The sequence below is a fragment of the Lipophrys pholis genome (assembly GCF_963383615.2).
Source record: "Lipophrys pholis genome assembly, chromosome: 1".
Lineage (NCBI taxonomy): Eukaryota > Metazoa > Chordata > Actinopteri > Blenniiformes > Blenniidae > Lipophrys > Lipophrys pholis.
Window position 1 is genome coordinate 21036002 of NC_137635.1, and position 13827 is coordinate 21049828.

The 13827-nt window shown below is 40.3% G+C and overlaps 2 protein-coding genes across 2 annotated transcripts; one reads left to right on the forward strand and one right to left on the reverse strand.

Moving 5' to 3' along the window:
* The first annotated feature begins 1228 nt into the window (after positions 1-1228).
* Positions 1229-7006, forward strand: LOC308121183 (potassium voltage-gated channel subfamily A member 7-like). Its single transcript, XM_080482290.1, has 3 exons — positions 1229-1660; positions 1829-2592; positions 5152-7006. Exons 2-3 carry the CDS (start codon positions 1915-1917, stop codon positions 6049-6051), a joined length of 1578 nt encoding a protein of 525 aa, XP_080338416.1. The 5' UTR covers positions 1229-1660; positions 1829-1914; the 3' UTR covers positions 6052-7006.
* A 1491-nt stretch (positions 7007-8497) lies between these two features.
* On the reverse strand, positions 8498-9345 carry fgf21 (fibroblast growth factor 21; the record flags this gene model as incomplete). The annotated part of the gene is made up of 4 exons (XM_080484973.1): positions 8498-8788; positions 8859-8962; positions 9054-9131; positions 9207-9345. 4 exons carry the CDS (start codon positions 9343-9345, stop codon positions 8498-8500), a joined length of 612 nt encoding a protein of 203 aa, XP_080341099.1.
* Positions 9346-13827: the final 4482 nt, after the last annotated feature.

Consider the following 13827-nt stretch of genomic DNA (forward strand, 5'->3'; position numbering starts at 1 on the left):
GAGTCTTTCTGTGCCGTTGAACGCAACACACTAAATCCTGATAACATTTTATCTTGTTAGACTAAAGACAAACTACAAATAATCCAAAAAATACTACAAATGATGGACAAGCTTTTTCCATTATCCATACAGTGCAACGTGTGAACCAAAAAGTAACCAACATGTCTGAAATTCAGTTTTTACCCTCAAAATGATCGTATTTTCTTTTTAAATTTTTTCTCTCTTCTTATATCACTCTGGTAATAAAACAGGTAATTGTGTTCAAAACAAACTGAGAGGCTGATGTCAGTTGATCACCATGTAACTGTAATGTTGGATCCATCAGTGTGGAAGAAAAAGGTGATTAAACATTCACTAGCAATAGAAAATACTATCCCGCTGCTCCACAAATCCTTAGATGGAGCCTCTAACTCAGCAAAGGTTAATATATTTCTTGTATTAAGATATTTTGTCAGATTTACCAGTCACTTATGATGCTTTTATGAATTATTGTTTTGACCAGGAGAAAGGTGAGAAGAAGGACACATCATGGGAGTATGGCTAAAACCGGGATGGACGAAGCAAATAGCATTACTATAATTGACGAGTATTTCTGGTAATTTCACTTTAACACTTTTGCTTTCTGAGTTCTATGTCATTTTAGTCATTAAATATCATCTACTTGAGCACATTTAATATCAAGGGGTTTTAAGTCGATTTACACACAATTTAAAAATTATTCTTTTATATACTTTTGATCTACACTTTTGTGGCCAATAATTTGATTTATCACATTTATCCAGTATAATTCTTATTTACTCTTTCTTGTCTTAAACATAATTATTTGATGCAGGTATATCTACGATGCAATGACAATGCAATTCAATTCCATTTATAGCTATGACTAATATTTTTAGAAGTTTGTGACTATTTCAAAAGAAGTGAGAGTTTGTTACTTTTTGTTTTTTTTACCTTTTACTTGGAATTGAGTACAAGTCAGTTAAAGTAGCAGTAGTTCTACTTGAATTTCAGTCATTTTAATCAATAAATTGCAATAAGGTTTGCTTGTGAGCTTGTGCTCAGTAATCAGTCATGCTTGTTAGAGAGGGTTGAGCACCATGCAGTGCCAGCAAAGGTGACATTTGATAGGAAGGTTGAAGGTTGTCTCGCCCCACAGCTAAAATGGAGGGAAGGGACATCAGGGAGGGGCCGGAGGGGTCCGGGAGAGATCGAATTTCAACACGACAGCATTCCCAAAAAAAAATCTCAAGAAGGACGACGTAAGGCAGTTGGAGACGGGGCAGGATCACAGATGAGCAAACAACTGGAGGCAGAGTTTGTGCACAACCTGGTTGGAGAGTGGAGCGGGATCTGTGTGTGTGTGTGTGTGTGTGTGTGTGTGTGTGTGTGTGTGTGTGTGTGTGTGTGTGTGTGTGTGTGTGTGTGTGTGTGTGTGTGTGTGTGTGTGTGTGTGTGTGTGTGTGTGTGTGTGTGTGTGTGTGTGTGTGTGTGTGTGTGTGTGTGTGTGTGTGTGTATGGAGGCGGGGGCGAGGCCAAACAAGAACTTTGTATGACAGACAGGATGACAGAGAGGAAAAGCAACAACCTGATGAGCGTCAGGAGACAAACAATGTGACTTTTCATCCTTCGTTAGTCTCTGTCTGCAGCTGTTTATCGCCCAGTGAGTACATTTCTTTCTTCCCTCTTGTCAAACTCATCTTCTTCTTACCTTCTGCTCACTTTTTGAGTTTGGTCAGCTTGTATAAATATGGTATCGCTCCTGTACCATCCAAGAAAGCGTACAAACCAAAGACGTGAGTCTCTGATGGATCTATTGCTCTGGTTTCAGGCTGGCTTACCCTCCGAGTCCCGGAGCTCTAAGGATTCTCAGGAGGGAGGCTTGCAGCATTTCCCAAACTTGGGATACAAACCGGAATGGAAAGCGGAGACCCACTGTCCAATGAAGGCGGAGGCAGAGAGAAGGAGGGCAATGGAGAGAAAGACAAATATCTGAAGAACCAGCTGAACATCGAGGAGAAAGGAGAGAAGGAGATCAAAGGGAATGAGAAGGAGAAGAGAAAAGACCGACGGCGTTCAGGGTCCCTGTGGAGGAGTGGCTGGGCGCTGAGCGAAAGACTGGCCATCAACGTCTCAGGGATGCGATATGAAACTCAGCTTCGCACTTTAACCCAGTTCCCCGACACCCTGCTGGGTGACCCCAGGAGAAGGTTACGCTACTTTGACCCGCTCCGGAACGAGCTCTTCCTGGACCGAAACCGGGCCTGCTTCGATGCCATTTTGTACTTCTACCAGTCGGGCGGGAGGCTCCGGAGGCCGACGAACATACCGCTGGACATCTTCATGGATGAGCTGTTGTTCTACGAGCTCGGGGAGGACATCATGAGCCGCTTCAAGGAGGACGAGGGCTTTCCAAAGGAGGAGCCGAGGCCGCTGCCGTCCAATGAAACTCAGAGGAACCTGTGGATGCTGTTTGAGCACCCAGAGTCTTCATCAGGAGCTCGCATCATAGCCATCATCAGTGTGATGGTGATCGTGGTGTCGATCCTCATCTTCTGCCTGGAGACTCTGCCTGACCTCAGGCATGACAGAGAGGTTGGACCTGTAATATTTTGCACTTCATGTTTAGTTCTCAGATTGTGATGTGAAAGCCGGAGGGGCCAAGTGATTTGGTGCTCTCAAAGTGAAAGTAAGTTAGTTCAAATGATATGATAATAAATATAAATATAGGTAAGTAAATGTGTTTAAATAGACAATCTAATAGCTCACCTTATGGCAGCTAGAACTGTAGAAATAATAAATGAGATTTATATATATGTTCACAGTAATTAATTTAGTGTCACATTGTTATAACATATAGATTGAAAGAGGCTAAAGACATTAAAAACAAACCTTAATCAAAACCACTAGGGTGCGATTTCCTGAATGAATTATGTGTTTGGGTTTGGGTCAAAGGAAAGCGGATATCATGGGAAGCAGGTGTTTAGGTAAACACACACTTGGAGAGTACTACAGAGTGCTTTGAAGGAAAAGTAGTGACACAGGAAACGATTGGCCAATATGTCTGGAAGCAGACCAGAGAGAGTGAGAGAAAGTCTACAGGAAGCTTATGCTGCGATTATTTTAGTCCGCTGTAAAATTTGATACGCTCAGATTCAGGAAGTGCTAAAGGGCACGGCGAGGAACAGCTTTGGATACAAATAATAGAAAGAGAAGAGAGTCAGGAGACCGCTAGGTGTGTAAATGAAAGGTCACAAGTGACCGTACACACAAGCAAAGGTGAGCCAAGGCCTTGTGGTGGCTTAGAGGCCCGGACTAAAAGGTCTTGCAGGATGAGCCGCGCACACTGGGTCATGTTAACACATTCCTCCAGGATTGCTGTGCTGGGCCAGGCTGCCTTTGCACAAGGTAGTTGCCAGGAAACTACTGTAACCCACTCCGGTCCAAGTCTGTGACAGACTCACTGAACCGCACTGGCAGTGTTACACGGGCCTCAGCCGGCAGGCAGATGGGAATAGCGACGAAGGTGGAGATGGATCATGAGCGGTGCTGCGCGACACTCATGTTTCTCTTTGGAGATCTCACAGGGTTATATTTAGCCTTAGGAGAGCCCTTGGAGCACATCAACACATCGACGTCCACCTTTAGTAATAAACACTGTCACTGACCTGCTACTGAAAGTCATGATTAATACCCTGAGTTTATTTAAACTACCCGGAAACTTCATATATTGCACACAACTCATTACAACATACTTAAACTGACCCTTTTAAAAACCACACAGTTCGTTTCAGCGGTTTTGACTATATATCAGGTGTAGGATGTTTTAAATAGCCGCCATCAAATCCTCAATGATAATGCTAGCTGACACGAGGGATATAACGACAGGTGGAGTGAAAGAGAGATTGGTGCAGCTTAATGGAAACCCGCAGATGTCTCAGCGCTTTTATGATGCTGCCAAAGTGAGAACCAATGAGAGGGTGGGAAACCTGCCGAAGTTCACTGCAGTTTATTAGAATACCACAAATGCCACACAGCCCTCCTCTAAAACACGGCCATATAGGTCACCGGCGTCCGCCTGGTAACTTTCCATGCTGTTTTTGCCAAAGGGCATTTCCTGTCGCTCAGCTATGAGGATGTGTCATCCCTGCAAAGTGCCGCAGGAATGCGTCTTGGAGGTTTGCGTTTTCCTGCTTACCTTTGTAAAGACGCAGATGTATTTCGCTTCAGTCTTTTTAAAGGCAAAGCACATAAATGGGCTGTACGTTGTGGTGGTGTAACACCCCGGCTGTCTCTTCAGCCCAGTCGTTAGTGGTTTCTTTAATACATAAAAAGCTTTTTAATTAAAAACAATTATAAAAGTGTTTAATTTAGGCCTATGGTTTGACATGATTCTCAACGCAACATGAATCTTAACATTTTTTGTCTGTTAATACAAACCACGGTATTGGTTGTTTTTATTTTTTCATATAACAGGTAAAACTATCCCGAAATTCAGTTATATTTTATGTGCCAAAACAATAAATGTACACACTTACTGCATCACTACAAGCCAGTAGCTGCAGAACATAATAAAATAATTTGTAGTTGGTGAGTTTACACGTGAACAGCTATCTTAGCCTCAGCATGAGCACTATCCAAAGCTGTTGTCTCTAATGAAATCCAGACTTGTTTCTATTTCGCTAAACTCACTTTAACTTTGTTGTTCATCCACATTTTTAGGCTCAACTTCAAATAACGTATTTCACTTGTCAGCAAAGAATACAACTTTGAAATTTCCTAATTTGCAACATGCCAATCATTGAATGAATGAAGCCTCTTTACATAAATTTGAAATTCACCCTGAAGCAATATTACATAATCATTTAAGAGCACACAATCACTCTAGTTTCTCTATAATTACAGGGTTTTTTTTCCACAACTACCAACATGAGTGAATGAGATTTATCACATTACTACAGTAGCACAGCTATATAAGCATTTATAGACAGACAGGACTGAGGGAATGGCTAAGCACTGACACAAGAGGGATTATTCTGAATAACTGAATTCGAATTAATATTTCTATTCTTCTTATGCTGCTTTTGCTGTGTTCTTCTGGTTTTCTTTACTTCAGCAGATTGTTTTTCTCTCTTTTTGTCTCCTGAACTTTAGCCATCCCACTCTCAGCCCAAGAATGGATCAGGGAGCATGCCCCCTCCGCCAAGTATTTTCCAGGACCCCTTCTTCCTGGTGGAGACCATGTGTATATGCTGGTTCTCCTTTGAACTCGTCATGCGCTTCGCCTGTGCTCCCAGCAAGATTCACTTCTTCAAGGACGTCATGAACATCATCGACTTCTTTGCCATCCTGCCTTATTTCGTCACTCTGGGAACGGAGCTGGCCAAAGATAACGACGCATCTCCCGCCACGTCTTTGGCCATCATCAGAGTCATCAGGCTGGTGAGGGTCTTCAGGATCTTCAAGTTGTCTCGCCACTCCAAGGGTCTCCAGATCCTCGGCCAGACACTCAGGGCCAGCATGCGTGAGCTGGGCCTACTCATCTTCTTCCTATTCATCGGGGTCATCCTCTTCTCCAGTGCCGTCTACTTCGCCGAAGCTGACCACAACGCAACAGACTTCGTCAGTATACCACACGGCTTCTGGTGGGCCGTTGTCACCATGACCACGGTGGGCTACGGTGACATGTATCCGGCGACGGTGTGGGGGAAGTTGGTGGGTTCCATGTGTGCCATCGCGGGCGTTCTTACCATCTCCCTGCCTGTGCCGGTCATAGTGTCCAACTTCAGCTACTTCTATCATCGAGAGACCGAGTGCGAGGACCACACCGAGTACACTCATGTCCAGACCGGTCTGTGGGAAGATGAGGAGCCTGACGAGGAGGGGGAGGAAACGGAGGAAGGGTATCCAGACCCAGAGGAAGAGTGTTATGCCATCGAAGACATCTGTAATCCGCTGAATGGAACTCTGTTGGGTGGACTGTGCAAAGGACAGGACGGAGAATACAAAGGAGGAAACCTATATCTGAGGGAACCACTGGTTACTCAGGTTTAGGATGGATGGGTTTTTGTGTCCTATCACCGAGACACAGAGATATGAGAGAATTGTGGTTGATGAAGCATCCATCCGTCCTCTAAACCGATTGAACGATCTCCAGTCCATTACACAGGAAGCACAGAGAGACGCAGAGTCGAGCAATGTGGAGTCCCCTGTATATGTTCTTGGCCTGTAGGAAGAGACTAAAGTACCCATGGAAAAATAAAACATGCATGCACAAGTAGAACTTGCAAACTTGAATCGGCCCCCAAATGCTAAGCCCTACAGCGCCATGCTGCCTTTGGTCGACGATGTGCAAGTCAAATAATGTGTTCAGTGATATCCTAGTTCCTGGTAAAGATACAAGCAACATTTTACACTAATATTCCTCCTAACACTCATTATTATCCTTCTCATTTTCTATTTTTTTTTTTTTCAGCAATTTTCCAGTGAAAGGTCAGTGAAAAGCAACTTTTGTATGATACCATTTTACACAGTGATTGTTTTACATTCTCAGGGTTATGACATAAATGTAATATGAGATATTATTTATTCATGTTGTCGGCTTGTGTTTGAGATGCACATGACTTTCTGAATGTCTGAAACTACTATGATGTCTTAGTAATGTCACTTTGTGCCTTAAAGTTTGAAGTGGAAGCAGATTATTATCGTGTAGACGTTATGTCCCTTCAGAGATCCGCCTGCAGAGCGTCGCTGCCAGACAGACATGAGATTCCTCTTGAAGCCACTCTCAACAGCCTTCTGTGGGCAACTCACAGAGCTCACACTTGTGAATTTTGGCTTATGTTACCTGACGCGACAGACGTGACCTTTATGACGTCGCCCACAAGACTATCCCATTACCCACTGGCAGTCACCGAAGATATTTGTGTGAAAGAGGAATGTTTTGGTTGCTTTGACAAGTATTTATCTGCACCAATGTGGTGTTTTTAATAAAGACTTTATTTTATTATATTTCTTAATTGCAGCTTGTGCTGTCGATGGTTTCTTGGGGCTTCGAGTCATTCCGAGCAGGGGCAGCCAATGTGGTGTCTGCAGGCACCTGCTCGCCTGCAGGGACCTTCGGAGTAGCCAGCAGGCAATAGTCTAAAAATAGAGGCTAGTAGAAACAACATGGTAGGAAAATTTGAGTTCTTAAAAATCCAACTAATTTTACCAAAGGTAATAAAAATGATCAAGAAATATCTAGATAATCAGACATGTGCTAAGTTAATTTCAAACAAAATAAACAGAAATAAGCAATGTTGCTTATTTCAACATATGTGTTTAATACTCCTGTAATAGGTAAACAGGGTAAACTGGAAGTTAGTAAAAAAAAGCAGTTCTGAGAGTCAAAAAGGCTTATTACGCCTCCCTGAGAGAAAACAGCTCAACTCACTGTTAGGTTCATTTTTCATAAAATTTTATTCAACATTTCAGATCAATTACACAGAAACCAAAACAATTCAAGAATTTTTGTGATGATGATGATGATGATGATGATGATGATGATGATGATGATGATGATGATGATGATGATGATGATGATGATGATCATCATCATCATCATCATCATCATCATCATCATCATCATCATCATCATCATCATCATCATCATCATCATCATCATAATTGCGGGTTAAAATGTTTATAAAATATCCAGCATTTCTCAAGTTCAGTCAAAAGAAGGATTTCCAATACAGAACTGTTAAAGTCAAGTATGCAGATTTTCGCACTCACTGACGACAGTGTCAATTTCACACAAAAACTATATAAAGATGTGGCCAATTTAAACTGTTTTGCATTGAGTTTGTCAGAATCAAAAAGTGGTCTTAAGTGCGATGTGCATTGGGTAAAATGTCATTAGGTGTTATTGTCACAGTGTATATGCTCTGAAATAACTGATAACCTTTCAATCAATAGAGACACATTTATTAATACCCACATATAAAGCGGTGGAAGAAATGATGGCTTCATTTTCTTCATAAACTATTTGTCCACCAGAGGGTACTCCTGCTCTCACAATCATCAGCCTAATTTCCACTTCCGTACAGGGAAATGTTTCCTTTCTTTTTTGTCAAAGTATTCTTTAAACAATAGGTATATGATGACATTCATATCATCTTAATGATATCAATCTTTCTCTCCACCATGATAAAGAGGACTTGAGTTGAACAAGTGTAAGCTGACTTTCCAGGTTTAGAAAGTAAATCATAAAGATCAACATGATCAACATGGTTCGCAGATAAATTATTATTCAAAACAAAACAAAAAAGGTGGCCCATCTTTAAATAACAGCTTGAAAAAATATAATAAATAAATAATTTACATCAATACACACTCATAGAAACATGGTGAGAACCAAAAAAGTGCAAGTGACCCTACAAGAAAATGTCAACACACAGGCTCAACCTATAAATATAAAGTCACACATACAGTTTGAGATCCATTCTGACTCCTGCTGTCACTTTTCTGCGGAGAAATGAGGACTGACCACAGACTGGAGACCCATCCCGAGAAGGTCGTCAGAGTCCACGTTGAAATTTCTGTGGCTGTTTGGTGGCAGCACGGAGACCGTCTCCGCTGTCACAGTATTTCTCAGCGGCAGGAAGCGCGTGAAAGGGACCGAGGGCTGATCAGGAGAGTGTCTGGAAGCCAGGGAGATGGGGAAGCCGTAGTGTGAGGAGATGAAACGGGTGTAGCCATCAGCCAGCAGCAGTTCTCTGAAGGTGCAGTCAGTCTCTGAGTAGTGGCTCTGGAATTAGAAGCCTTCATAAACTCCCAGAGGACAAAACACAAATGTTTGAAGTTCTCCTTGAACTTACCTGGCCTCTCAGGTGACCTCTGCCATCGACACACAGAAAGAGGGACGATGACTGTCCCTTGATGACGACATGTCCTGGTTGAACAGACTTCAGCTGCAACACACCTGGAAACACAGAAACATGGATAAATGCATGTCCTCTTTACATCTCCTGCTAATCTGGATCTGCTGCTGGTTTATTCAATCTTATACTCACTGTACGGCGTCTGTGCATCGCTGCCGGAGACTCTCCCATCCTGAGAAATCTGCATGTACATCCCACGTCTGTGGTTATCTGCGTGAAAGGGAACAAATTAGGATGGCAGAACAAAGTCGGCGCAAAAACTGAAGTGAACGGTATTTGAAATACCTGTGTAGAGATGTCCTTCTCTGACTGCACTACTGAAGGAAAACAGAGGATTGGAGTCAGGGAGATAAAATGACAGTGAGAAAGGAAACGGAATGATTATGAAAAATAAAGAAAAATGGTTGTTTGCAATCAAAAACATTTGGGCAAAATACTTTAAAGAAATGTTACACGGAAATATATTTAAAAAAATAAATACAAATAAATAAAATCAAATAAATTAGAACTATACAGCTTAGTGGAGCAACTTTTTGACTCGGAGCAAGTTTGGAGTGCTTATAAAGGAGTTAGGAGAAGGAGGTTCTTCTTCTTCTTGAGAGTGAGGATGAGTCAGACATTTGTACATTATTAAACTGTCATTGGATGAAGAGGAAGACCTGTCTTCTCACACTATGTGTGGGTTAGCCTGGTGTTTACAGTCAGAGGTGCTTGTAAAGTTGTGTTTTCAGACTCCCACGGGTTCAGGTAGGGTTAAAACTCGTCAGGGCCTAAAAGCACAGGGAAAATGTAAAAACTGACACCCACCTAATTTCACACTGATAAGAATTAATATTGATTGTCCTTGCAAATGTTTCTTTGAGCGCGTATAATGGTGGTCTTTAAGACTGGATGGAATGGATGCAATATGTAATGATAATAATAATCCATCATGTAAATCACAAGATACGTGATATTACAGTTGTTTGATATAAAGCAGGAAAATAGTGCATATATTCCTTTTTAATTATACATGTAGTGACACAGTCAATAATGATGTCCTATTTGGACTTCCACCATTTTAAATGTTAGGTTATACTCTGATAAAGCCAGTCTGGGACTGTAAGTTGAAACAAGCTGTCGAGAAGATGGATGGAATTGAGTTGGCGTAACTGGAAAAAGTGATCATTTTAAACATACTTTTCAATTTTACTTGAAAACACGAGTTAAAGGACTGTATAATCAAAAGTGGCAAGACACAGTTCTATCAAATGTATGATCTGTTATAGTTGTTTTAGGTCAAACAACAATTAATCATGGATTTTGTGGCTTTCGATAGTACATATTGGTAAGTTCCATTGACAAAACCAAAACAAGTTTATTCGAATGTTGAATGGAAAATATTTTAACACTAATTATCAAGTTCAAAGAATGAATGATTATCAATTCAGGTTCCGGCAGGATGGGCTTCCCTCCAAACAAATCAAGGTTACAGTCTGTAACTGTGGTGAATCATGTTAAATAAACAATCAAGCAGCTCATATAAATGACCTTTTTGACTTGATAATAGTTTTCTTGAAGTTGAACGCATTCACATTTATAAGGCAACAATTGATTTTTTAAGTAGAAGCACTCTGATTGTTTTTACAGTTTTAGTGCAATACGTACAGGATTTCTTACTTTAATCTTCATCTGTATAGTTCATGCAAAAAAAACCAAAAACACTTTGACCCCGTGTTCATTAATTATCTTGATCTCTCAAGGAAGAGTCCACTGACACACTTTAATGAAACCTCAATGAAATGTTCAGTATGCATTGTCATACTGAACAAAACACTTACTGTAATCCAGGCGGCTATTTCCCATTCAGACTTCCACTTGAAACAAATACACATTTCTCCACTGCAAGAAGATGTAACGAGAACTGCGTCATCCACTGGAGAAATTACAGCAAACGTGTACAAGTGGCAGTGACTAAGAGTGTTTTGAGTTTTACTGTGTTTATATTATTTTGAAGCGTGTGTGTGTGTGTGAGAAAGAGGGGATCAGTGGAAAGAGTGGGAGAAACTGATTTACATGCGGGACAAGTGTTTACTGGACTGCAGCTGTGTGGATTGCCACAGTCGCGAGGAAACGCGTCAGACCGTAAACTGCACCAGTGAAGAAATGTTGTGCATCACCGGCACGGTTTCCCTTTGATCTGCATCACCACTGAGGTCATTGTAATGCAATAACCAAGAAATCAAATCACACTAATTCCATCAGTCATAATCGGGTGTAAAAAATGCGTTTAGATGTGTTGTTTGGCTCCGAACCGATCAGTAAAACTAAGATTACAATCCAAATTAAACGCAATAAGAAAGCACCAAATAGAATATTGCACAATGAATTAATTTATAAAATGTTATTACTGAAAGTCAAGCTTACAACATGAGTTTTTAATTGCCAGAGTCCATTATTCTACAGTTAAAATAGCTATTTCTAAGTAAATGTCTTTGAATAAGATGAAATGAGAGTTTATGCTATATTTCCACCGAATAAATGAATAATATACATATTGCGAGGACAAATCAACATTTAATAGTTCATATATTCTTGTGTTGTGTTCCCCAGGCTGAAAGTTGAACGACACACATACATAAGCAGCACAAACGTTTCTTCTACAGAAAAATACTCTTTCATGTTTATGTTTTGTTTTCCTGTTTAAAGCACCGCGAGGCCCCTGTCAGAGGGCGGAGGAGTGGAGAAAACACCACCACACACCCTCTTCATGTCTGGGCATGGGACTTTGTTGTTGTAGGGTTTTTTTTGTACGATATACACACTATCCATCATATCACTAATATCATGCAATTGACATAGTATATGCAACCTGGTTTTGCTTACACGTGTCATTAAATTAAATGAACATTTGCTCGTGCATTTGCATTCAAGATCAACTGTGTTGCTAAAAATAAATCTAAAACTCCCATTAAAAAAAATCTAAACAAGTCTCCTCTGCTCATTCATTACCTGTTTGGGTTGAACTAACACCTGTACTATTTATAACCCTCAGCCAAGCCAGAAAAGCTCTGGGGTTTCCTCCTCCTGTGCTGGCTCGCCTCCATGTGTCCACCGAGTAAAATCATGTTGTGTATGTTTGTAATTAGAAGAGGATGCCCAGGTATTAGAATAGACAGTAACGGAGCAAACCTTCTGTAGATACGCTGATTTTATGGGTATTGTCTTCATAAAGTTTCATATTAGGAACAACAAATTGGTAGTGTAGTAGTGATATGCTCTATGAGGTCAATAAGAAGATTAATCTACTGTTTTTTTAGTTTTAGAAAAGAGAGTATTTTTATGGTCACAAATGTCTATGATAGATATATGTGCACATATATCATTTCATCAGTTTACTAATATGATTTGACAGCTAGTCTCTTGAGATGACTTAGACAATATTTTGTAAGGTTTTTAATTTCTAGCCTTTTGTTTATCTTTATGTAAATTAGGACGAATGGCTGTATGCGAAAAACCGGCCCCTGTTTTTAACACTTTGCGCTGCATTTTACTGTATGTCAAGTGCACTAAAAATAAAGATTGATTTGCTGATATGTTGGAAAAGAAAAGTGGGGCTTACAGTGGAGTAATGGACAGCATTGTCACCTCACAGTGTGACTGTCCCTGGTTTCGAGTCCTGGTTGGGCTCGGAGGCCTTTCCGTGGTGAGTTTGTATGTTTTCCCTGTGCATTTGAGTTTCATTTGTGAATGTGAATGTGTGACGGTTTGTTTTTGCCTCTTAATCGTCACCTTCAGTCGGCCGGAATTGTCTCTAAAACCACACAACCATGAATTGGATGAAACACTACTCAAGACAAATGGATGAATAGATGTTGCCATACAGGGCTTCCATTGCCTGCATGTATAATAAAAGAAATAGTGCATATGGTAATCTCCACAATAAGAAAAAATCCAATGTTGATGTCATCTGAGAGTTGATTAAAATGCTTCCGTAAAGATGTCTGCAGTGTCTATTTATTTGACATTCTGATGAAGTTGGAAAAAGAGATATGGAACAAGTACGGTACCTTTGAGTTTGGGGATCGGTGGTGCTGCTGTCATTAGCGGTTTGATAAATCTTGCAAAGAACATATCTGGCTCCTTTCTGCAAAGTGAAACTCAAGACACTTGATCTTATGATCCCATTATTTGTGACTGTATGTTCAGGTGAGTTATAAAGACTGAATAAAGGAGCCCTTGAATCAAAATATGTGACGGGAAGCAAAGAGGAAGAAACAATTACCTTTACCAATCGCTTCTTCAGCATCAAGCGAAAACAGCTTTGATGCAGCTTCGCTGAGACGTGCTGATAGCTTTAAAACTTTTTAAGTCATTTAATGAATCCTGTTTGACCATTGTGATTTATTGACAGTATACCTGTCTCCAATCCAAAGGTGATCAGAGCAGAATAGTAGAACTTTTTAAAATTGCATTTCTGATTTTTCAAAATTGTAATGGCATTTAGCACTCCCATCTTCGTGTGTGTGTGTGTGTGTGTGTGTGTGTGTGTGTGTGCGTGTTGATGTGTAGGACCATATCAAAATTGAAAAAGATCTCCTCTTGGTGAGATGAGAAAATGTGAAATAACTCCACCAGCAACGTGTTTACAGGTATGTTTTTTTTTAATTACAGCTTTTACAATCATTATCATTATTGTTATCATATTATATTCAATTATCATCACTACTCTCCAATTATATGAATTTAAATCATAACACAATTTTTTTTTCAAAATGTACACATACAAGTAGCATATCTTAAATGTCCATAATTTAAAACATATTTCCTTTTTGTCAACTCAAAATGAAATTACAGTCAATCGTAAAACTAAGTATGAAATTAACATACAGTTTAATACACACACACACACACACGTACGTACATA